Source organism: Bombus huntii, chromosome 16 (assembly GCF_024542735.1).
Source record: "Bombus huntii isolate Logan2020A chromosome 16, iyBomHunt1.1, whole genome shotgun sequence".
Classification (NCBI taxonomy): domain Eukaryota; kingdom Metazoa; phylum Arthropoda; class Insecta; order Hymenoptera; family Apidae; genus Bombus; species Bombus huntii.
In genome coordinates this window covers 3107065-3132437 of record NC_066253.1, presented here as the reverse complement: position 1 = coordinate 3132437, position 25373 = coordinate 3107065, and the positions used below count along the sequence as shown (strand labels likewise).

At 31.0% G+C, this 25373-nt stretch overlaps 3 protein-coding genes, 1 long non-coding RNA gene and 1 pseudogene across 16 annotated transcripts in view; 1 reads left to right on the top strand and 4 right to left on the bottom strand.

The window, feature by feature from the left end:
- Positions 1–18810, top strand: part of LOC126874508 (PDF receptor) — an 83261-nt gene extending 64451 nt beyond the window's left edge. For 5 of the 10 annotated variants that reach the window (XR_007692830.1, XR_007692829.1, XM_050636687.1 and 2 more), the window contains one exon: positions 674–2858. Coding sequence is in view for 5 of the 10 variants with exons in the window: in XM_050636687.1 (XP_050492644.1) it covers positions 674–743 (70 nt within the window). In the remaining 5 variants the exon portion in view is untranslated. Of the gene's footprint in view, positions 1–668; positions 2859–18317 lie in introns of those variants that run through there. The other 5 variants (XR_007692828.1, XR_007692827.1, XM_050636688.1 and 2 more) reach the window with 3 other exon arrangements.
- LOC126874520 (45 kDa calcium-binding protein) lies at positions 3316–6562 on the bottom strand. Its single transcript, XM_050636710.1, has 5 exons — positions 5685–6562; positions 4999–5458; positions 4234–4497; positions 3672–3853; positions 3316–3524 (listed from the first exon to the last, which is right to left on the bottom strand). The coding sequence occupies exons 1-5, from the start codon at positions 5700–5702 to the stop codon at positions 3348–3350; spliced, it is 1101 nt and encodes a 366-aa protein (XP_050492667.1). The 5' UTR covers positions 5703–6562; the 3' UTR covers positions 3316–3347.
- On the bottom strand, positions 6950–16843 carry LOC126874501 (sodium-coupled monocarboxylate transporter 1-like). 4 transcript variants are annotated; one of them, XR_007692826.1, is made up of 10 exons: positions 14417–14773; positions 11030–11372; positions 10578–10803; positions 10434–10501; positions 9941–10236; positions 9636–9854; positions 9311–9494; positions 8850–9134; positions 7888–8700; positions 6950–7810 (listed from the first exon to the last, which is right to left on the bottom strand). XR_007692826.1 is itself a non-coding variant. In XM_050636669.1 (9 exons), exons 2-9 carry the CDS (start codon positions 11360–11362, stop codon positions 8452–8454), a joined length of 1860 nt encoding a protein of 619 aa, XP_050492626.1. In that variant the 5' UTR covers positions 11363–11372; positions 16681–16843; the 3' UTR covers positions 6950–8451. The 4 variants fall into 4 exon arrangements, 3 of the variants coding, with proteins under 3 accessions (XP_050492626.1, XP_050492624.1, XP_050492625.1); XM_050636669.1 differs by lacking the exon at positions 14417–14773 and adding an exon at positions 16681–16843 and having other exon boundaries at positions 6950–8700; XM_050636667.1 differs by having other exon boundaries at positions 6950–8700.
- A 955-nt stretch (positions 18811–19765) lies between the features above and the next one.
- LOC126874494 (putative sodium-dependent multivitamin transporter) lies at positions 19766–24186 on the bottom strand (annotated as a pseudogene).
- Positions 24187–24704: 518 nt separating this feature from the next.
- Positions 24705–25346, bottom strand: LOC126874568 (uncharacterized). The gene is made up of 2 exons (XR_007692861.1): positions 25199–25346; positions 24705–25100 (listed from the first exon to the last, which is right to left on the bottom strand). It is a non-coding gene; the product is annotated as an uncharacterized LOC126874568 (long non-coding RNA).
- Positions 25347–25373: the final 27 nt, after the last annotated feature.

The following is a 25373-nucleotide window of genomic DNA, read 5'->3' as shown; positions in this document are numbered from 1 at the left end:
TTGCTTTATGCTCTATCGTGTTTCGTACAATTTCTTCAAACTGCTAAAATTTGGAGTTTTCTATTAATTTCCATACTTGCTGTTGCCATAATCCATTAGTGTTTGGAAATATATTAAACTCTATCAATCAGAAACTAGTCTGTCTCTTAAACACTCTTCTCACAATTTAGTTCTTCGCGTGCATATAGTTAGCATAATTGTTCGCTCTTTGTGTAAATAATTTGCATGACGTGTAGCTCATAATTGCTTTGAAATTCTCAGTTTGTACAAACCAGTCCGTTTCTCAATCTCACTTGCTTTTACATTTAACTACAATAGTTTTTTTATTGTTGTAAAAGAACCTCTGGATTAATTAACGAACACATTGTTTCATTTAGTAAATAAAGTTAAAAGATAGAAACTGTATCAACGATATTGCAAGCAGTTGATTCTTCTCTTTCAATTTGTTTGATCTATATAACTTCAATGTTTTCAATTGTTTTTCTATTCTTTGTGCAAATGTTTCTTCCAAAATGTATGTTACGCGTAGGTGTATTTCCGTTAAATTCACAAAAACCAATATAACAATGAAAACTCTGTGTTTCAATTAGTGTTCCATGTTCAGAAAAAAGTATTGTTGTAGATGAACCCAATGATTTGGTGGAAGCAATACTAGTTTGCGATTTCAGAACAGCTGTCTGACCATGGAGCCTCTTTGGACGAAAGCTTCGAAGTTCCATTCAGACCATGAAGATGAGCTGTGAGCTTCTGTGGATCATGAAAAATGGACAACCTGAAATTAATCTAAAGACTCAATCGTTCGACTTTCAATTAGTAGAAATTTGATTAGAGTAATGGATGAAGATGATGAGCACAGCGTAAAACTTGACCTGATTAACATTCTGAATGTTTCAATAAACTTCTTTACTCGAGCAGCATGGCCATCAAATTTTGTAATTTCTAGAGACATTGTAAGATATCTATGAAATGTTAATTAATAATTTACCGATGTCTGATTGAGTGGATATTGAGGAAGAATGATGGATGGAAATCTGGAATTTGAAGACTTTTTGTTGAAAAGTTGGAAAGTAAATTGTATGTGACATAAGTCATAGTGAATGGCATGAGGAAATTGTTAAAGATGATTATTAAGAATTAGTGAATCGTGTGAATATACACTTCTCTTCATTTTCTTCTTAATGAGAATTATTTCAAGCGACATATCATAGAGAATTGAAATGGTACCTCTACAAAAATGACTAATAATTAATCAAATTCAGGAAGTTAATTTTTTTTTAATAAAAATGAGTTGTATATATTAAGAACAGAATTTACGAGAGACACATTCAAGTGAAATTCAATTTATTTTTTGATATCTTCATTTGGAAGAAAAACGATAGAAGAGAGACGTTTATAGATGTAATTGACGTACGTGTATTGCTGTTTCTATTTTTTAAAATATAATCGTGGCTGATAATGCATCAATTGCGTCCTATGCTATTTATCTAATACATTAGAGAATGCACCATGTGCATCTTGGGAAGAAATTAATTCCAATCAGAGTGTAAAAGATATTTGACAATATAAGAATTTCAAATTAAACAATCCAAAATGTCAAATAAATTAAGAGAACGTTCTGTAATCTATGCTTATAAAAAATCGTTATAATAACAATATCATTTTTTCTGGAATTAACCCAGACAAAAAGAAAATAAAATAAAACTGGGAAACCAGAAGGTTTTCAAATATCCTATTGTAAATATTTATTTTATGGGTGAACTGAAGCTTTGATAATTAATTTTTGATCAACAAATTTTCATTGAATAGCTGTAACACTCTCTTCATGAATTATAGACTGACTACTGCGACAGAACGTACTGTGTAATATTTTTAAGCTTTTGTCAAACGGCCCAGGGTATTTAATTTGTAAGGCTAGCTAATTAGCGAGCGCATCATCGCTTGTATGACTTTGTAGCTATGAGTTTTTTTAAAATGTAAATAAATTATCGTGACATGTACCCTGTTTGATGAAGTTTTTTGCAGAATTGTGACTTTAATTTTTACACTTTCTATAAGCATAATTTTAATCACAATTTTTATACTTTTTATATAATTCTAAATTATAATTCTTTATAACATTTAGAAAATAGTATACATTTCACAACATTGTTATCTCAAAATTTTATAGAATTTTAAATTAAATTAGGAAACACACGGTTTGTTTTAAGTAGAAATATATAATATTCTGATATTTGCAAATAATTTTTATTGCCACCATAAATGTACAACAAAACACGTTTTATAAAGTATAAGATTGTTTCTTCGAGGAGGAACATTCATAATTTTTATTTCTACAAATTTCAGTCAACGTAAAATATATGTCCTCTATAATTACATATATAACACATTTATGTAAATACTTCTTAAAGACGCAAATTAAATCTATTTAATAATAGACAAAATTTTGCACGATTAGAATTCTTCAAGTTATAAAAGTTTAACGAAGAAACTTCTGTTAAACAAATAACCGTGGAGATCCACTGAAAGGACGGATTTTAAAATCTGATTCATATCTTCAACATCGTTCCTTTCAAGTTTACTATTACTGTCCATTTTCTTTCCCCGTTCAGAATTTGTTCTATCACGAATTAACAGAAAAGTGCAATAAATAATCTTAAAAAATCTTATAGTAGTAGACATAACCTTAATGGACGTCCTAACCTCAATTTCGAAAATAATATTCTACGTTAAAAGACTATCACAGACACGGTTTAAAAACACATGAAAATCTTCGTTGTGCTTTTCAATAAACGTACAAAGTTCAATATATAATAGTAATACTGGATTATCTATTAGAGAGAGAGAGAGAGAGAAAGAGAAAGACATCAATCCTGGGTTAGAGGAACAGAGAAAACAGTATGATGCTTATCCTTGTGGAAAAATAAGTTCTTTAACCCATAAGTGTAATAGTTTGACTTATCCAAACAAAACATTCAAACTCTTAATTTATAAGTTATGATTATAAGGCTCAATCTAATTGAAAATTACTGAGACATTTGGTATCAGTATCATTTAGAAACAGATATTGTCTGCTCCGGCAAGAGTAAAAGACTCTTCTTATTGAAGAAAAGGTTTTTAGAAAACCAAAATTAGGCACAATTTATCAAATTTCATATAAAAACAACGCTATCATTATGTTTCGCTATCGATTAGGAGGTTAGGTTACTGTCAACAATAAGGTTAGGTTCCTAACAATAAAAAATGGCGCCCAATTTCGGAGAGTACGTTCCATTTTGCTTTAGAACTCAATGTTTAAGTAAAGAGAAGAGGACAACTGCTTTAGAGTCTCTTTTTTCAATCTTGAGCAATTAAAACTCGTCGTGGAAACTTCTTTCCGTGTCTACCATTTTACTACCCAGGAACAGGTCCATTTTGCTCAGAATCTCGAATAGGTTCAATTTCTCGTCGAGATTCGTATCTGACACACTTATTAAATGTTGGGCTTCTTGTATCGCGTGCCTTGGATTTCTTGGGTCTATATACAACTGGAATAGAATTTTAATTAAAAAATTAATGAAAAACAATAAAAATGAAAAAGTTCAACAAAAATTTGTTTCCCTTAATATGTATAAATATATGCTTAATAAATTTAACAAATGTGCCCCTGAAAATGGCAGATTCAGATTTATTACCAGAATTTCTATTCTATCGGCTTTTCCATTTTTGTTCTTGTCAATAAGATGTCTGAACTCCTTCCGCCTGTCGTCACTTCCGCCTACCGCTTCTCGTTTGTCTTCCTTCAAGTCCAGACCCATCCCTTCTGAGGGTAAATCCGAGAATTCATCTTCTGTCAACTGTTCATTCCCATCGCGGTCTAAAATGGAAAAAAGATAGAAGAATGATGTAAATTATTATTCTACCGGTACAGAATCATTATTCTTAACATTATTAATAATACAAAAACATTGAAAATAATTTAGATTACTGAGAATAGAAGTAAAATTGCAGAAATTGTTAATGTTAATATTATGAAGAGAAAAAAGCATTGATACTATAAAAAAATTAGTATAAAAAGGGAATTAGGAAAATTGTTAGTTATTTTTGACCTTGAAAAGACCAAAAATGATGTAGCACACTAGAAGAATCTTTAAAATGAAATGTTTAAAATAATAATTGTAAAAACAGCCAGAAATTAAAATTCACTCATAAAAGTTAAAAAATTACATTTCCAGATAAAATATGAAGTGTCCATACCAAACTTCTCAAATAGATCTTCCACCATTTGCAGTAAGGCCCTATGACTGCTCTCAGGGTGGGTGAAAGCCAGAAACTCGTCGAGTGTCAATCTCTCCGGATCATTTCTTGCCGCTTCCGCCCATCTAGCTCTGTCTCTCATTATACTCTCTTTTAAGGTACGCGACATATCACTGTGTTTCTTGTCATGCGAGCTCACATAGCTTTCGGGAAATCCGTGGGACCTGAGAAAGTGCGCGTGATACTCTTCCCATGAGATCTCGCCTGGAATATTCAGAGGGAACGTACAATTTTACATTCTCTTTCATATCTACTTTCTACTGGCCATTAATTTAACATTTATCGTCTAGATAAACTGAAAACATTGAATATTTTACATTGATTTTGAATCACACTGATTTTAGTTTTGAAATTTTGAAATTTTTCTTGAAATAATTTACTTTCTATTCAATTTTGTATAATTAAAGGATTAGTATTTATATCACAGTTGAGCTTAAAGTTTAGTTAGTGTATAGTCTCCTTTCTTCTTGTATTCTCAGGAAAAAATTATTGTTTTTCAATGTTTTTAAAATTTTTCGTAGAATTAGAATAGTTTTTAGATTTTTTTTTTTTTTAGAAATTATTATATATTTATTTGTTCTGTATTCTTCTACATTCAAGTGACACTTGTGTCTTCTCTATAAAGAAGAATATCTTCTTTTAAATTTGTATCCTAAATCTCCAAAATCTACATTTAAACTGATCTGTACAATTAAAATTACTCACCATTCCGCGGATTATTATCTATAGCGGTAAATAAACCAACATTCTCTTTCATGGCTCGGCTGATATGCTCGGTAATTTTCGTATGAATCCATCTAGCCAATTCTTGGATGTCCAACAATTGATCCTGATCAGTATCAGCTCTTTGAAAGATATTCTCCAGCAAAGTTCTTGGATTCTCCTGATTCTTTGCCTCCTCCACGTCCTTGATATTCTTATCAATTTCTTTATAATGTTCCAAATCCCTCTTGCCGGCCGTCACTGCTTCCAGCTCTATGAAAAGACTCTCAATCATGAATCCTTTGTTATCTTGTACAGCGGTGGTGGACGTCAGACTCCTTAGGGGCACGTTTCTGTTGTACTTGAAGAAGAGCAGGGACAAATAAATAACGGGAGGCACTAGAATGGTCCAACGGAAGAAACGGAAGCACCGTAAATCTGACTTGAAGGTGACTTTGTGTACCTATTAAGGAAGCATTGAGATAAGTGAAATAAAAATTTCATTTGAAGAGTTCTTCTCAGAAAAATTTTATTATTTATCTGCTTATATTTGGAATTTTTATTAAATATTCTATGATTTTCTTATTTCACAGCAGGAAACAGCATTGAAATAGTCTAATTACTGCCTTTACTAAGAAAGTCTTTTGGAACATAGAAAAAAGAATGAGAAAACTACATAATCTACTTACAAAATAGGAAAGATACATGACTGGTTCTCCCTTTACAATGCAAAACTACCACATACCATTATGCAGCCCCAGAACTTGAAGCTTTCCATTTCTACATTTAATCTTCAATTATCATCACTGTGACTACCTATCCAGCCTCTCAGAAATCATTGCTAACAGTCACTCATAGGTCCTTACGTTAAACATTATCACTGATGACACTGCACCATAGGTACTCATGACTCAACACGCGTTAAAACAATTCAAGCTAATAACAACAATCCTACAAATGTATTCAGAGCTTGTATGCATTTGATAAGAAACATTGAGTAAGAAATGGAGTATAAATTAACGACACAATATTAATAATGAAGTAATGTAGTGTAACAAGACAATTTATGATGATGACACTGCACAAAGTCTATTTGCTGCACTAATAACTCTCTGTTCTTTGACAAAAACACGAATATCAAGCAGAACTCTGGCTGCACGTTGCCTGGCGAAACGTTAACTGCGTATTGATCCACTTTCACTGTCGTGTCCTTTCTCTATAGCTCTCTCTCGCTCTCTCTCTCTCTCCTCTCCCAATGGCGTTCCCTGTTCCACTTTCATCGCCGTCTTCGTCACTGTTCCTCTTATCACAGATGCATATTCTCTGTCTCCTGATTGAACTGTAGTGGTAAAAGTTGGACCACAGCTTCTTGTTCCTCTGATTAATTTTCTGGACCAGCTTTTGGCTCTCCTTAGAGCAATGACCTCTTAGTTGTTTGTGTAAAAGTGAAGAGAATACATATGATACCCAAACATATATGAAATATTGAAATATAATAAAATAATTTTATATCTGGATTCCATTTTTTAAATTATGTTCATAAGCATATAAATCTGTAGACATTTATTATCAATCAGAGTAAATGAGAGAATTAAGAAGATTTCATTAAAGAAAAGAAGAAAAATATCTTCTTTCCAGTCCTTTCCCTCTTATTTTTGGAATTTTATTATTCTTAGGGAAATGCTTCTATTTAATATCTAATTTATAATTATAATATCTAGATTTCTTGAAAGTATTTATTTTTGTCACTCACTTTTTATTACATCTTTTCTTATTTAAAATTAGATTTCTTTTTAAGACAATGAAAGGAGAGCTAAGAAAAAGTTCTATTAAATTAATACATAAAGATTCACACCCAAAAACTCGCATATTTAAATTAATATATGATTACGTATAATAATAGAGGAATATTACACAGGAAAGGAATAGAAATTAAGAAATGAAGACTGACAAGTGTAACAAAGCTACCCAATACATTTCTCTTCTTATATACACAAATATTCATATTCAAATACTTTATCTAATAATGAAGAAACTTACTTAAAATATATTCACGTATATTCTCAGCTACTTAAATACTCGGAAGAAACGAAGTACAGATCCGCAGTCAAGTGAAAGAATGATTTTTCATCTCCACAATATAAAAAAAGAAGAGAAGAAAAAGCGAAGAATAAAAAAGAAGAGGAGAAAAACCATTCCAGAGTTAACAAGGCGTCAAAAAGAAGATTCCTAAACGAATCGTTGACGTTTCACGCGGTAGAAGCTTCTCAGGGCGGGATTGGTGCTTGAAGAGATGAAGAAAAGTATAAAAATTCTTTTCTTTACGAAAGAAAAGAAAAAATTACACTCGTTAAACCTTTAACATACTGATAAAACATCAACTGGAAAATTTTACTTTTAAAAAGTAAATAATCTTTTCATATTAAAACGAAGAAGATTCTTCAAATGTAAAATAACAGTTGCCTCCACTTACATTAAAAGTATGAATATAAAAATAAAAATAATAGAATAATGTATTTCTTTAAACATGATAAAAACTTACAGATAGAATTTCCTAGTGATTAATTTTTAATTATTGCAACCGCCCGCGAGGAGGTTTCTTGCTCAGGAATGGTTGAAATTCACAATTTAAAGTAAGTACTATATCAATAATTACTGCCATAAATACGCTATTCTACACAATCCCGAGTCGTCTCCTGGCAAGGAGTCTTCTCTGAGTATCCTTAAGTATGTAAGTATCCATGGTCCTTCTCTAAGCTACTAAGATTTTTTTTCTTCATCAATATTTTTTAAATACTATCTTCTTCATGATACACTAAAAGTATAAAAAGTAAGATACTTCATACTCTAAAAAGTATTCTTAATTGAATCTCTTTGAAAGAGTTTTGTTACTTTGGCTTGTCTGTTTGTAATGCTTCACTCTGTCCTGTTTAGGTTTCAAAACTTTAAGTTTGTAATTCAGAATCTTCTCATCTATTCTTCAGTTGTCAAGGTAGAAGTACTTCTTAATAGTCAATATTTTAGTTGTTCTTCTTCTCTTCGAGCCTTATGTAAGCACCATAATCAGAATGAAGCAATCTATGATTGTACTTTGCAAACTTATAATGAATTATGAAACCTTAGCAAGAGACAACAAAATTAATTCTCAAAAGTGTTCTAATCATTTCTGCACTTATCATTTTGCTATTTAGCAAGTTTCTTTTGTTAAAAACTAACACGTAGACTTTTCTAGTGCAGTCAGCGCAGATCTTCCCTAACTGACTATAGAAAACAACCTTAAAGAAATAAAAATAGAGAATATACTGTTGCAATTAGGAACTGCTGCCTTTTGGACAAATTCTTTGGAATATTCCCATAACTCTCTAAAATAATCTGATTGCTCTCATAATCCTATAATCTCAAGAGGAAGTTTCAGTTCCTAAAATCTTCCCTAAATGTACTAATAGGTATTATTCTTCATATCTTTGGACTTTTAGTATTTTCCACCTGAGATTTTTCATCGTCCAACTCCAGACCAAAGTTTGTGATACCATGGACATTATTGGCACATGGTTTTGTTTTCATACACAACAAAGAAGCAATGGGTGGACTCAGGAGGTTCTGGTCGAGGTCTGCTGAGTTCTGAAAACCTGTAAAACAGCTCACAATCACGCCTACCAACATTGTCAGGATGCAACCTATTCCACTGTACCATAGATAACTGATCTAAAAATAAACGGAACGAAAATTAAAGTTTTAAAGACTAAATAATTAATTATCATTAAGGTCTTTGTTCTTCTAGTGGAAATATAAAGGTCAGAAGCTACTAAGAGAAACAAATAAATAGAATTATAGGAAAATAATAAAATAAGTACCTTATATATGGAGTAAACTTCATCATTGTAGTCATTTGATTGTTTTAGGTTTATGTCTGTAATGTTAATGCATGGGCAAGCATCGACTGACACTGGCTTGTTGTCTAGGTGAATTTGACCATTTAGTAAAGCAATTTGAGCTCCCAGGCCAATCCAAAGGACAATTACCATACTGGTGATGGCACCAACAATTGCTCCTTTGGCATTTGCCCATGGAATAAACATTCCCAAAGAAAATAATCCCAGGGTAATACCCCCGACCATGCCATTGAACGAAAGTGCGACCTGCAAAATTAATTTTCATCCATCATCATGTCAAAAAAGTAAGTTCGCACTAAATATATTATGTTAGAAATTTAGCACAAACTCATGGGAAAATTATTGTTATGGATTAAATTTGATAGAGCAATTACTTTATAGAGATTTTGAAGAAAAAGTATGGTATATGAAGAAATTGATACCTGAAGAACGCTGCCAAGTCGTTCTACGACAAAAACCAAAGTGAAACTAAGCGCTCCAAAAAAGATACTAATCCACCTAGCATAAATTGCACCCTTCCTGGCTGGCATTTCCATCTTGAGTACCCCTTGGAGAATGTCTTCACAAGTTATGGCCGCCAGGGAATTCAGAGCACTTGCCACAGTTCTAAAACATTTTCCAAGATATATTTTCTTCATTTTGGAATCGTTACAAATTTTATCTATTTTTCTTCTTTAAATATTAACCCAGCTATCTTATTAATTAGAAAAAGGATATGCAACATACAGAAAAAGTTATTCAACATACCCCAATGAGGCAGCGAAGATCCCAGCAACAAAAAAACCAGGCACTCCCTTGAGACTACCCATGAAATTCATGACGTATAGTGGCAACAATTGATCCTGGCCACTTATATAGCCAGCTAGTAGAGGATCACAGTCTTTGTAAGTGCTATAGAGCACCATACCAGTCAAGAAGTTTACGGTATATATTATAATCATACCAAAAGCTGATACCCATAAGGCTCTGGAATAGAATGGTAAATTAAAACAATATGAAACTGAAGATATGTAAATTTCTTATTTATTTAATAAATTTTTGAATATATTTACGTTCTAACTTGACCAATGTTTTCGACGCTAAGGTACTTTTGGACGGAAGCTTGATTGCTACAGAACATGCTGGTCCAGTAAATGGTCCCACCAATTACCACGCTCCAGAAGCTATGTCGGACAGTTGGACTGGGGTCCATGTTAAAGAATTCCATTCTTCCAGATTGTTCGTTGACTTGCCATACTAAGGAAGGTCCTCCTTCCCAAGAAAGACCACATCCAACGATTAGGAAGAGGGAGCCGAGGAGCACCGCTGCTTGGAAGGTGTCCGTCATTATGACGGCCTTCATTCCACCCTAGAATGGATATAATAAGAATAATAAAATAAAATAAAAATAAAAATGAAAGAAGAAAATGAAAAAAAACGCTTAGAAAAAAGGGTAGAAGATTTGAAAGAAGAGAAATGGGAAGAAAAGAAAGAAGAAACTAAAAAAAGAAAACAAAGGGACTTGAAAAATATATCTTCGAATTAATCAAAGTGAAGGACAGATACCTGTGAGGCGTAGAAGATACAGACTACGTAGACTAGAGTGACGGCTATGTAAGTATTGAGGCCCGTGACTGTAAGAAGAGAAGGCACATTAATTACGAGAGGGCGCGGATTAGTCGAGTCGTATCACGTTTCATTGAAGCTCACCGTGACTTAAAGCTAACGCTGGCGCATATACAGCTACAGATGTATAGAAGATCATCTGCAGCATGTAAAGACCTCCGGCAAGTAGTCTGCAATGCCGGTTGAAACGAAGATTAAGATACTCATAGCTCGAGGTTAATCTTAGTTTCATGTAAACCGGCAGGTATAGGCAGGAGGTAATGGGTACAACCAAAATAAAAGACAGACATGTCATCCAGAATTGAGTACCCTGTAATTTTTCAAACAAACGTTTTATCATAATAACTGTAGTGCAGTTAGAATTTGATGAGTCAGTATATTGGATATAAATGTTTAATCACCAAAAAGTAAGAAGATCTGTATAATTAGAAATCCATGGATCTCTAAATTATATTCATAAAATTAATTAAAAAATTTATTTTCCAAAATAAATCTAAATCTACTGTATAGAATCATACCCTTTTAAAAAAATATACCTGTTCATACATTTCGGCAGGATTTCCCAGAAGTTCAATAGCCGTAATAAAACTAGCAGCCAGTGACATCGCCATAGGCAACGTTCCCATGCTTGAGCCACCAAGCAGGAAGTCCTGGCTAGTTTCCTGCTTCTTAGCGAAGAAACCATAGAAAGTACCTATTAGGCATGAGATTACCAACATAGCAGCCAACACCATATAGTCGGCCCATGAAAAATAGTAGAGAAGGACAGGATGGTTTTCTATGCATTCTTCTTTTGTCTCTGCGGATGGCCGCTGTTCTGCTGAAGAAATCGCCAGACAGAAGAATAGTACCAAAACACGCGACCTCATTTTTCAGGAGCTTGAATACAAAAAGAGAATTTTCTCATAAATGTGAGTTGTAGCTGTTTTTCTTCTTTTGAAATAAATCGGAAGTTAGGATGTTATTTTGATATAGTTTCTTCTTTTCATTTTGAATATTTTTAACTTTTGAGAGTATTAAACTTTTATACTATTTTCTATATTTTTTAAGTGAAGAAACGTGCTCATAGATTTTTTAATTACTGTATATTTCTTTCTCTATAAATTTCCACAAATTTTGAATCTCTGATAAGTAGAAAATTTTACTCTGATAAGTAAATTTTTAAATTAAACGAGTTGTAAAAAATTTTTTAAATTCAAATTTACTAAAAATATAATAAATATCGACTATGAAGACACAGGAAATATAAGTAAGACTAATTGAAGCAAATGTCAATTGTACTCGGCATTTTCCGTCCTTGAGCTTGATTTATTGACACTTGATCGTGTGTTTTCTATAGATCTACAATCACGTGGAAAACGTAGCTAACCGATACTTCTGCGCTACCCAGATTGATTTCCATTATATGATCGGTTTCCATATCATTTTACATATCTGCGGTATCACGTAAATTATTAAATATGTAAAAAACATAACAACTGATTTTTCCTTTCAATCAGTCCATAATCAATTTCTTTTTAATTTTCAATTTCGATTTTCATTTTTAAAATTTGTTATTGAAGATTGGTATCAAAACATTGGTAGAAAATTTTCACAAAATATTATTTTGAGATAGTTATATTATATAATTATATCTTCTTCAATCTAATCTTCCTAAGAACAGAATGATTTTCTATGAAATTCCCCAAAATTTCTTCCCCTTGAATCTTTGTCTTCCCAAAATTCTGAAATATCTCAAAATCTCGGTATCAGTATATTATTAAAAAATATTGCCATAAAATATTATTTTACAGATCAATCTGTCAAAGAACAAAATAATTTTCGAAGAAATTTCCAAGACTTACAAAAATTAATCTTTCAAAGAAGAAAATAATTCTCAAAGGAATTCCTCAAAATTCCATCTCTTCCTCCATATATAAAAGCATGTATCTCAAAACAAATTACATTTTCTTGTTTCATTTGTTACAGATCTGTGTTTATCGGCTGCATTGAAACCTAAATACTTAACTAACAATTGCTCGTGTCGATCGATCCAGTATGAATACACAGACCAAATGGGCTTAGTAATCGTTTAGTCAACTTGATTCTTTCTTACATAAGCAAAGTGTGTGTTGTATGTGTGCTTTGGTTGGAATGGAACGATTATTGAACGTATATCATGTCTCACCAATAGTGTAATTGTTTAGAAGGATTTGCACCGTAGTTGTGACTATTAACACCGGCGTTCGATCATCATTAAGGAATCTGGTTGACCCTAGCCAAAACAAATCAAAAGTCAAAAACAAATTTAAGTCAAAAACAAATGGGTCCAATTTGTTCAAACTCAGGAGGAACATGTAATTAAACAAGGAATCATAGTCACATCTTCTATCATATTCATATGTAAACAATTTTATGCACATGAAAATCTTCCATTGCATTTCAACTCAATATAAGAACACTTTCAAATCAATTTTGCATATCTCTTCTTTCTTTCTTTTTATTGAATTTTGGATATTTTTATGCTTTCTTCTTTAGTTTATGAAGTATTCAGTTGCTATATTTTGTCTTATGCAATTTATAAATATCTCTTCATTTTTTAATTGGATGAATGTGTCCATAAATTTCTTAATTTTTGTACGTTTGTTCTGCTATAAATTCCCACAAATTTTCTATTTCTATATTTTATTTTATATTTCTAATTCTTATTTTCTATAGATTCCCTGGTTTTTGGTGACTTTCTATAAATTTATTCCTCTACAAATTTCTATTTTATCCTTCATTACCCATTTTTCATTTTATGCTAATATCTGAAATTATTTTATGTAAATTTTAGAATCTGAATCCCAAACCTAAATATTTTCTTCAATAAAAGACCCATAAAAATCAAACTTATTTTTGAAATATTAGATATTATATAAAGTGAAAAATGAAAAATGAGAACTTTTTTGTATGTAGATTTCATTTTTGGAGTACTTTTGTGAAAGAGGAGGTTTAAGTGTGGAATCTGGATTTCAAAAATTGTAAAACATGACGCTATCACTAGTAAATTTTTATGATTTGTATTGTAATCCATTTAAAAGCTCACAAGCGGAAATACAGGACCTTCCTTTGATAATCGCAAAGGGAACCAGATATCCGTAAATATTATCGCCTCTTATAGGATAGCTAAATGAATGAAGGAGGTAATACCACGTTATTTATTCTTTTCATGACATCTGCCTTGTATTTCAACTCAATTTTAACAACTTATTACTGTAGAATGTGCAACTTTTCCATAAATTAATCGTTTTATTACTTTTATGAATTTTGTGATACTTGTTTTCTCTTCCTATGATTTTTTATAGATTTTCTGATCTTTGTGAATTTTTTTATAAATTTTATAATTTTTTAGGTATCTTAATTTCTGAAAATTTATACAAATTCTCCAAATTCTGTAAATTTTTGTTTCTATACATTTTGAAATATTTTGCCAAGAAATTTTCAAGAGTAACAACATTTTCAAACTATTGATACCTTAAAATCTTATGCTCAATAACTTTCAAAGCATTTTACCCGAAACGTTTAACTTCTTCAAGAAAAACTATGCCTCCAATCTTACTGAAGACAACAAACATTAAACAATCATTTAGGATATAATAAAGAACATTTTCAAAATTAAATTTTACTTCTTCACTTTAGTAGGGGCATCAAATTAAAATTTTACCAAAACCATTGAAGAAATTAGAAAAATTTTCAAAATTAAAAATCTTACCATTTTACTTTAAAAGCTTACCCTTACCTATACAAAAACCAACAGATACTTTAAAAAAACTACTCAGTACACAAACAACAAAAATATCTTCAGAATTAAAAATTTTACTTTTTTATTCTATTAAAACTTATAGACACCTTTAAAAAAACCACTCAAAATATCAAGAAAGATTTGCAAAACAATATCTTACCTGTTAACAACTTCTAGATAACCCAAACGTAGTCCACCTTCCCAAGATGGAAGAATAAGAAAAAGAAGAGAAGAAGATATACAAAGAAAAATATGAAAATGATGGTCTAAGGCGCTAGTGATGTCGTGTAGTTGGTAGAAAGGTACGAAATTGCAGCTGTATAATCTTGCTGCTAGCCTTCCTGACGTAACGCATATATGCTCGGATTTTTTAGCGAGCAACGGATCAAACTAGCTCTTCAGAATTATCCCAGATGGAATTGAAGAAGTCGTGACGAGAAACTTTAGCTGACTAATTAATTGGGACTCTCAGTTTCACGCGTCTTGTTTGGAACGGAGCCGGCGGATTAAGCGGAGAACGATTTCAGACTGTCGTTTTAATTGTCACATGTGTCCATTTATATGAACCAGCCCCTTCCAGGACTGCAAGTTTCTTCCATTCTGCGGACTTATGAAAACGATACTTATGACCAGGATAATTACGCTGTTATTAAGTGGCCTACGTGTGTTTAGGGTAAAGACATGATACTCTAAGCTATGAGGCGAAGTGGGGCGAGGGTGTAATATAAAATTGTTAATTAAATGAGAATGGTAAGATGTAGAATGTAGATTATGTCTTCTAAATTTTGGAAATATTAATTTGATACTTTGAGGATGGAATATTGAATAGGTAGATTTTTGTTCTTAGAGAAATTAGAAAAATTGTTGGTTAGGTGGCGTTTCCAATTTTTCAAACTTTTTAACTTTTTTTTGAAAACTCTTCTCCGTGACACTCTATTGACATCCCATTGATTCTCGTGCTTTAATCAAATTATCCTAGTAAGAATTTTATATCGTTATATCATTATACCAAGCAAAACGTGGCACAAGAAACAAAGAAGAAAGAAAGAAGAGACTTTTAAAAGAAAAAAATTTAGAAAAGAAGAGAAAGTAGAGAATTTAAGGAAAAATTTTAGTAGAAAGGAAAACATCGAAAGAAGAAATGAAAACTTGTATTTAATGTTATTATATCTTCTTTAAAGCAGAATGTATCTTATATAATTTTGAAGATTAATTTAATTGATCCATGTTTATGTGGAAGACACCGTGATCTTCCTAAATTCTCAATGACAGACTTATTATTCATAATTAAGCGAAGACAGTCAACGTCATAACTTAGAAATTACTTTTAATTAGTAAAGTTTGACATAGAATAATAGACTTAACTTAGAATAAACGGACGCTTAACGCTGATAAAATCTTCTTTTAATTTTTGTTATCGACGATCCAATTGCTACCGAATCTTTCTTTTATTTTCCTTATAATTTCGTAGAACTGTTGCTCCAGATTGGAGATAAACATGATAAAATTACACACGGTTTCTCTGTTTATTGATGAATTTGCCAATTCAAATGCTAAACAGCTGTTATGCATCGTAGACACGGGAAAAATTATGTTAATGGCAATCGATAGTCGTCATGGTTTGACGCAATTTGATAATAAGATATTTGCCGCAAATGGTGTTAGCTATCTATTTATAATTACAGCAAATACTACAATATGTCCATCAAGTATACAAAGCTCTTACTATACAATCACAAAACTCAAAAGAAAGAAATGTAATGGTAGGAGAAACGAAGAAATCATGTATTACGTAGAAATTTAATCCAATGCTTCCAAAAATGAAGAAGAGTTGAGCAGAAGAATATTCTAAATCTTCTTTATTTTTCGTTTTCTTTTTCTTCTTCTTTTCCTTTTTTCAACATTATAATGCAAAGATATTGAAGAAAAGGAAAGTCTAACTGAAGAATATTCTGCTATAATTGCAGGACAAATTCAAGAAGAAATGAGGAAAGGAGAAATTATGAAAAATACTAATGTAAAGTATTAAGAAGAAAAACAAATTCTAATATAGTTACAAAGCAAAAATTCAAGAAGATATTATAGGAAATACTAATGCAAAATGCTGAAAAAGAAAAGAATTCAAGTTTAGGAATATTTTAATATTTTAATACCTCATTATATAATTTTAATATTTTAATAGGGAAATTTAAAAAGAAATGTAGAAGCAGAAATTATGACGAATTCTATTACCAGAATACTAAAACAGCTGAAAAGTACAATTGCAGACACTTCTAAGTAATTATTCCACTTTTGTAAAACACCAAAAGAGACTAAAATGGAAAATGTCATATTTAAAGAAGGGAAAAATGCTCTAAATTATAATTTTGTGTAACAAGTTACTATTTTCTCCGATTCTTCGCTCATTTTCTTTAATAAACTTACCATTTCCATGTCCTTATCCTCCACAGCTTCCATGAAGTAACTCGTACTCGAAAACATACTTTATGAAGAATGTCAAGAGATACCATGAACAGTTGCAGGAGCAAACTCGCGATTGCAATGGTTTCCTCGATAAAGAGAGCTGATAAACTACCACTACCCGCTCTGTATGCTGAAGATTGGAACATGAAAAATCGACACCAACCAGAGTATACATGAAAACCATGTTTGCAGTCAGTTGGAACGGGATTCAACCGGTTACCATTTAGAGGGTTGTAAATCAACAATATTCCTCTAAGTTCTACATCTCTGACACTTTCATTTATATCATTTTTGTTATAAGTAGCAAGCAGACTCTGAAAAAATTAACAATGAGAAAGGAAGGAATATTTCATAATTTAGGAGGCAGAAGAATTAGAAGAGTTAAGTGTAATTAACAATTGGAATTAATAACGAAGAAGAAAGAAAAATTAAAAAATTTGAAGTTAAAAGATTATGCAAAAAGATTTGATAAAAGTAGGAATGAAGAACTTGACAGTCTTCATCAGTGAAGATAGTTGAAGATAATTTTAGGAAAAATGTACAATGTGTTCATGACTAAATATAGGAGATTATCTGTTATTCATTCTAGCAACGGAGAACTCATGAGTTTTTCTGAATGAATCTGTCATTTTATCGGTTTTCTAAATGTGATTGTCTTCTAAAATTTTTTTAGCTTACATTTTGATAATTGAAACATAAGTTAATTCACTATGGCGAGGTGATTACGCCTGCACTATGCGTATGAAAACACAAAAGAAGATGGTGGGGAGAGGCAAGAAATGCTCCAGATTATATATGACACAACGTGATACAATGAAATTCTCTTCCTCTAATGATTATAGTAATTCTACTAGGAACGCATGATTCATGTTGGGTTAAACAAGTTACACCGCTAATTGATGAATGAACACACCGAAATAAATAACATTACTAACTAGTAATTACACATTTAGAGATATCTAGTAAATTTCTTCTTCAAAGAATACTTCCAAATGATTTAACAATTGATGGCAATAAATATATAAATATATAAACTATACAAAATATAAATGTTAAAGTAAAATGTAAAATTAATCTTCTTTTGAAGAAATATTGAAGAGATGTACTGAAGAAGATATTTAAAGATATTGAAACTTTTTCCCATTTAATAATTAATTTATTAGATTGTATAAATATAAACATTAAAAAGGTTTTAAATCTAAAATTAGTATTCTACTAAAGAAGATATTGAAATTTTATATAAATGAAGCTATATTCTAATTCCTTAGGTTAATTAGTAGTTTCCTTTTAAAAGAATCAAAATAAAATTAGTACTTACTCTTTCGTCAAACAAATTTTCAATTCACAAACAATTAAAACAGTACTTTAAATTTGTGAAAGCTGAGAAATTTGAATTTTTCATACACTCTACGAGCTCGAGAGAAACGCATAAATACGCTCATACACACACACACACACACACATGTATTTTAAATACACTATTCATTTGACATCGTCTATAATCTATACTTTTGGTTTAGTCTAATTTAATAAAATACTTCGGCTGTCAAAATAATCGATAATTCTACACGTTTTCTGTTTTTCTTTCTGTTCCTTAGTTTTGCTCGCATAATGCCACACGATCAAGATAAAGAGACCGTTGACTTCGAAGGTAAACAGGAGGATGATCCTGTGTATAGAGTTTCAGGGGAAAGAGAGAGGAACAGGGAGAAAGAGAACCTTAGAAAGATAAACAGAAGTAAGTATGAGAATAAGTAAATATAAATACATCTGTACATTATACTATCAGATTCATAAAAATTTTATTTAATCGAATGAAATAAATCATTATTTAAATCACTGTAATGTTACAATAGCTTCTTTTCACAATAATTTGTTTATTCATTAAAACCAAGAGGAATGATCAAAAGACAAATATAAGATATTTAATAAGATACATATTTGAATTTATACATTCAAAAATCCTATACTGAAATATTCAATATAGCAGATAAAGTGATTTTTGTACAATAAAGTAAATTATTTATTGTAATAAGTTGTCAAGAAAAGAGAATGCAGTATTATTTTGTATTTATTATAAGTTAAGACCAGAAAATTGATTAGTATAACACAAATCTAAATATTTATAATAAACATAAAACATTCATTTATTAATTTTTTAGTAATTCTAATTTGCATATCCAAGAATCTCATACTTACTTGTCAAATAAGATATACAGTATAATAGAAGACTTAAAATGGTAAATTTTATATATGTATTTACATCTAACGGCAATTTCATGCTGGATAATCGTATTCGAAAGAGAATTAACTAAGTCGAGGAAGACTGAGTCTTTCAGAGGACATGGATAAGTATAGCATTCGACACCTCGTTTAAAAAGAATGTCAGTTAGATTTCCTGATGGATTAATTGGCTGTTAAAGAAGTAGTGGACGTGGAAAATGGCGGTCACAGTTTCGCTAGAAAAATAATTAAAAAGAGCCCAGTAATCGAAGCGCGAGCCACGGATAAATTGAAACTGGTTTCAACTGGCCACTAGTAGTTTGATCTGGGACTTGCTTCTCTCCAGATGCACCTTAGATCGTTCTCTTTCTTCTGCGAGAACTTCTTTTGAAATACACGTTGTCCCCTTTTATTTTTCTTTTAAAATTTCATAACACTAATTCCTACAAAAAATTAAACTTGTAATTAATTTCAAACAAATTTTTCCATTAAAGAGTCTGACAAATTTCAAATATAATTAAATTTCATTTGCTGGAAGTTAGTTGTAATATAAGTTAATGCAAAGTATGTTAAAGAAGTTATGTTATGTTATTCCCTGGAATAATTCATAAGAAGTCTTCTGATTTGCTTTATTGAAAGAGATATAATGTATTAAAGAGGGAATTAAAAGCTACAAATTTCAGTTCTAAGCTAGTCCATCATTTCTAACAATAAATACTCATTCCTGCTGCTCGATTGTCTTACTGTTAATTGTAATTACTTGATTCTTCATTGGATAAACAAGAGGAGAAACTGAAAATAATTGCTGCTACTCATAGCATCGTTTCCTTTCACACATACATTGTTTTATTGACCCCTGTTACATAGTACAGCGAAGCTTGGATAAATATATTGCTACATTCTACTGACTGACAGACTAGCCGAAAAAAATGACGGAAGTGTTGCATATATCATCACACTAAATAACAAACCTATTATAAATATAAAATTTACACTCTACGGATATCTGTTTTGGAAAACATCATGAGTTATCCATAGAATACTCTGTATTGAACTATTGTATATAAAAATATATCTTTTTATATTCAGAATTAAAATATAGCCTCTTTTGGTAAGAGAGTATTATTACTTACATACAATTTTGTAGTGCATGTTTCTCAATTCTAAAATAAAAAGAATCATTATTTAATTAATTATCGTCCAATTGTAAAAAAGATTAGACCTGTTTTTCTGGTGCATCTACGAAAAATATAATTCCATAAAGTAATTTGTACAATATTTGTGATACTTAAGAGTGAATACATTAAGTATCTGTATTGAGCAGATGTGCGCAAATTCTTTGGAATAAAAGACATTTCTTTTGGTACCATAAAAATTCGCATGCCATCGTGTCTTTGTCATTGATATGTGAAACAAAATAAGTAACTTGTGCATTTCTGTAAAACATCTTATAGACAAATTACAAAATGGCAGTTTAGGAACAAGATGGAAGACATTCGCTTGATAGTGAAATACTATTATCTAAATAATTACAAACAAATAAGTAATTATTATGGGCTAAAAGCACCGACAAATACCTTTTTATAATATAATATTGGTGTTTTGAACTGACATGTCCAAATGGGCAATTTTCTAGCCCAGCTGACTCATTCTAAAATTACCTCCAACAATTTATCAATAAATATATGAATCCCGCTTTTTATTTCTCCCAAAGCAGTACAGCCAAACTACGGTAAAATTAAATTTAGTATTATAAATATGGATAATAATTTAATTTTCCTATTCATTCTTAGCATATGTCATCTTTTTTCTTTTAAGGGACCAACTTAAGTGGTTTCAAGTCCCGTACAATACTTAGGCTTACAAAACAAAGTATGGAATGCCTAGAATCGAAAATGCCACTTGAAGAAAGCAAGCGATTAACCAAGTATGCATTAAAGTTTGGTGGTATTGGTATTATCAGAAGTTTCCACCACATCATTAGCCGAATTTACATTGAAAATGTACTTCTTGTGCTCAGTAGCATTATTTGATACCACGTTCTCACTACTACTAGAAATCTCCCTATTCCTGTGACGTATACGTTCTCCTATTACAGGGAAGAACAAGTTGGTATCCAGCCCAACTTTCGGTTCTTTATATATCCGGTTCAAACAGTAACTGAGGCCTAATCCAATTATGAACGTCATCAAAAATCCAATTGGAGCATACCACATATAAGAGACCCGATACACATAGAGGTAATCATCTGATTTCCTAAAATAAAACATTATTTCATTATAAAATTTCCTTTTTAAAAGATTAATTAAGGTTAGTAATTGCTTACAATGGTACTTTTTCCATAGGGATGAAAATGGTTGCATTTGAACAACCACTATTGGTAACTGGTAGTGTTGTTGGAATAGGCCTGGGTTGTCCAAAAGCAACCCAAAACAAAAATGCTAGAGACACAGTAGCGCCTATTACAGACCCTGTTTCAGAAGCTGTTTCTGTGAGCATTCCAAGAGTGAAAAGGCCTAATAATGGACCACCCACTACCCCAAATATTGTTAGGCCAGCCTATAACATCAATAGAAGTAAAACTTTCTTAAATGAAATCCCGACAATATTTTATAGTATTCTTATGATTTAATTGGTAAAAAAAGGATACCTGTAAAACACCTCCCAATAATTGTGCCAGAAACGCCAAGGCAATGGAAATAATTCCATAAATGAGGGCAAGTAACTTAGCCATGGTTGTCGACATACTCGTAGAGAATTCCTTACCACAACATTTTTTATATGCTGGTTTTAAATAATCTTCTAGTGTTACTGCTGCCAAAGAATTTAATGCTGCTGAAATAGTGCTGAGACCAGCACTAAAAATACCTAAGATATGAGAATATATTAGTTTGAAGAATTTACTTCACCTGCATTAACACATTTTTAAGCATTAAGAGGTAAAATAAAAATATCAATAAATTTTACCTGCTATGAAAAGACCAGGTAAACCAGGTTTGTCAGACATGGTGTCCATGACATACAAAGGCATCAACATATCTGTAGATGATATCCTTTTTTGAAGCAAAGGATCACATTTATAATATTTACTATATATTGCTAATCCTGAGAAACACGTAGTCATTGAAAGTATTGACAAAATTGGCCATGCCAGCCAAAGTGCTTTCTGTGCTGCTTTTATATCTCTAAAAATATTATGTAAAATTAATAACATTTCATATCTTACTCATTGTGATACTTACCTCACTGTTAACAAACGCTGTACTTGAACTTGATTTACGCCATACAGTGATAGAAACGTGCATAAACCACCAATAGTGAGCGACCACCAAGTATGTCGAACTGTGGGGTCTATCGAAATACTTGGAAGATATTTCATAATTAGTTTATCAAAATTAAGATATCATTTTTCATTATGCCACACATTGTACCTGTCAAATTCAATCCTATGTCCTTCCTCCGCTATTTGCCAGATTCTGCCTATACCTCCAGCCTCGTTAGCAGCTATGATGATAATAATAAAGACAGAAACAAACATCAGCAATCCTTGAAACACATCTGTGATTAAAACAGCTTTGATACCCCCTATGCTTGAATAGAAGGCACATACTAAGCCAAGGATAATAATACTGCCAGTTTTAGAAATTCCTGTTGTTGCCTCTAATGCTAGAGCGGGAGCATAAAGTACAACACCAGAATACAAAAGCAATTGCAGCCAGTACACAAAACTAGCCATCATTCTAGCTCTGATTCCAAAACGTTTTTCTAAGTACTAGAAAGAGATAAATATGTAATTTAAATATACATAATTTTTTATCATTTTTATTTTGTTTAAATGAAATTTATCATACAAACCTCATAAGCGCTTGTTGCTTGGAGTTTAAAAAATACTGGTAAAAATCCATAACAAACAAGAGGAGTTCCTATGAGGTATGATAAATTAATTACTACAAACTGTGTTCCATATGTGTAATTTTCTGCAGAAACTCCTAATAAAGTAATTGCAGACATGAAGGAAACCACTAGTGCGACAGCCACAGGTGTGATGCTCATTGACCTGCTGGCAATGAAGTATTCCTGTTAAGAAAATAATTTTGTTTTAATTTAACATTGTTTTAGAAGCCACAATTTTAAAAGAATGATGTATATACCTCCATAGTTTTTTGTCGTCCACCACTGAACCGGTAATAGATACCTATGCCCAGACTTATGCATAGTGTGGCTGCTATGACTAGGTAATCTTCCCATTGTAATGTACCTACTTCTTCCATACTATTGTTCTATTGATATAAGCAAGGAATACTCTATTAATTTTATACACACAGATGCATTAGGTAATATATATTAAACAGAAAATAATTCTATGTAATAGTCAAAGAAGAAAATAAAGTTGAAATACATTCTATAAGTTCAAACTAAAAGATCAAATTAAGAAAGATATAAGTATAATCTCCTAATCTACCTTAAGCACCATATCTTTATAATGTGTGTTAAGTATTATTTCCTAATATTATCTACTGAAAGCAAAACATAGTTTTGCATCACAAATGCTTGGACATGTATCACATTTAGTTCAAATTCTTTTTAAAATAAAAAAATTCTTACTGAAGAAAAAGAATATTATAAAATCTAAGAACCTGTAAGATAATGCAAGAAGCAGACTATATAGGCATATAAACATATAGAGATCAAAGAAGTTCATATTTAAATACTGTTTACTTATCAGTTATAAAATAAACAAATTATATAGTACAGACCAATTATAGTATCATCTAGGACTCTCATAGTGCACAACAATGAATATAGTGACCCATATTTATTGAGTTGTGAAATTAGCGATAGTTCTTATCAACCGCATAAACTTCATGTAATCCTATTTCTTTGATCATTTAAGTCGCTGTGTTTGATTGTATCGAAGGACTAACTATTGTTGATGATGTAAACAATAGTTTACATGGTTGTTAAGCCGTTTCAACGATAATTCGTATCGATGGATAGAAAGATGTATCGTAAAGCATATTGCGAACTTACCGGGACCGTCACAACGTCGTTCACCGATGCAACTGACAGAAATATCTCGCTACGACGGATCGCTCTTCATCCGCGTCGCTGTTCTGTCTGTTACTGACTGTTGGAGGACTTTAACATGCTCGATCTTTCGCATGAAAAAGTAGCGTGAGTACACAAGGACACGTGTAGAAGTACGCAACACCATATTGAAACTATGCGCGTGCGGGTTTAAACGGTACGAGAGTACCATTTTAAATACATTTCTGTATCATTTCATATTACTTTAAAAAATATTGGAATTTTATTGGAATCTATGGAAATTTTTTATTTAGATTAGGAAACTTCAATTTGCTCAGAAATGTTAAAAAATTTCAGCGCACTTTAAAGAATATTAGAATTTAATTGAAATGTTTCTTTTTCATTTAAATTGAAAAATTTAGGAGATTATTTTCATTCTTTAATGAGGTATTTAATCAACAATGAATTGGTCTTTATATTAAGCATTTGTTAAGAATTCCAATCTCCTAAGAAATATTGAACATTTTTAGCATATATTTTGGAGAATATATCTAGGATTTTATTAGAATTCTTTTATGAAAATTTTTATTTTAAACTGGCAAATGCAGGAAGATTATTTTTCTTCGTTAATTAAATTTTTGATGAATATAAAGCATTATATCGAAAACTAATTAAGGAATAAATTAAGTTTGGGAAAAAATTGGGCATAAATACTTAATAAATAACTCCATAGAAAGCTTAATAATTTAAATCATTTATAGATTATGCAATATTGTTTTATTAGTAAGAAAAGGGTGCAAATTAAATTTCTTTTTATTTTAAATACGATTAGGATTCAACAGTTTTATTGTGAGAGCCACTGTTCTGTACTTTTAAATTACTGTGGTGACATAATTAGAGGCAAAGGTAGTCGATATCTATTTAAATAGCCACTAATATACGCAAATAAATGCATCGGTATTATAAAGTTAGCCATTTTATTTATTCTGGATAACTTAACAATATTTTTTAACGTTTCATTAATGTTTTCAAATCATACTTAATTTCAGCACACTCAGCTATATGTTATGCATCTGTTATGCAAAAATTACGTAACACGTAATCGATATCCTGATTTAAGAAATCATTACCTGGAATTAAATAGAAACTTAATTAATTGGATGAAGCTACAAAAACTCGATAAACGTGACTATTAATTTTTAAATTATGTAGAAATGAAAAATCTCACTGTAAAAATTATTTTACACTAAAATAGTAATTAAAAACAAAAATATTTATAATAATACTCCAAATGCATGATACTCTGAGCTACAGTAAAATTGATTACTATTTTCTACTAATTTCTTCTAATAATTAAATATCTTCCGTGATGGCTGATTAATAACACCGTTTTCACTGATTCG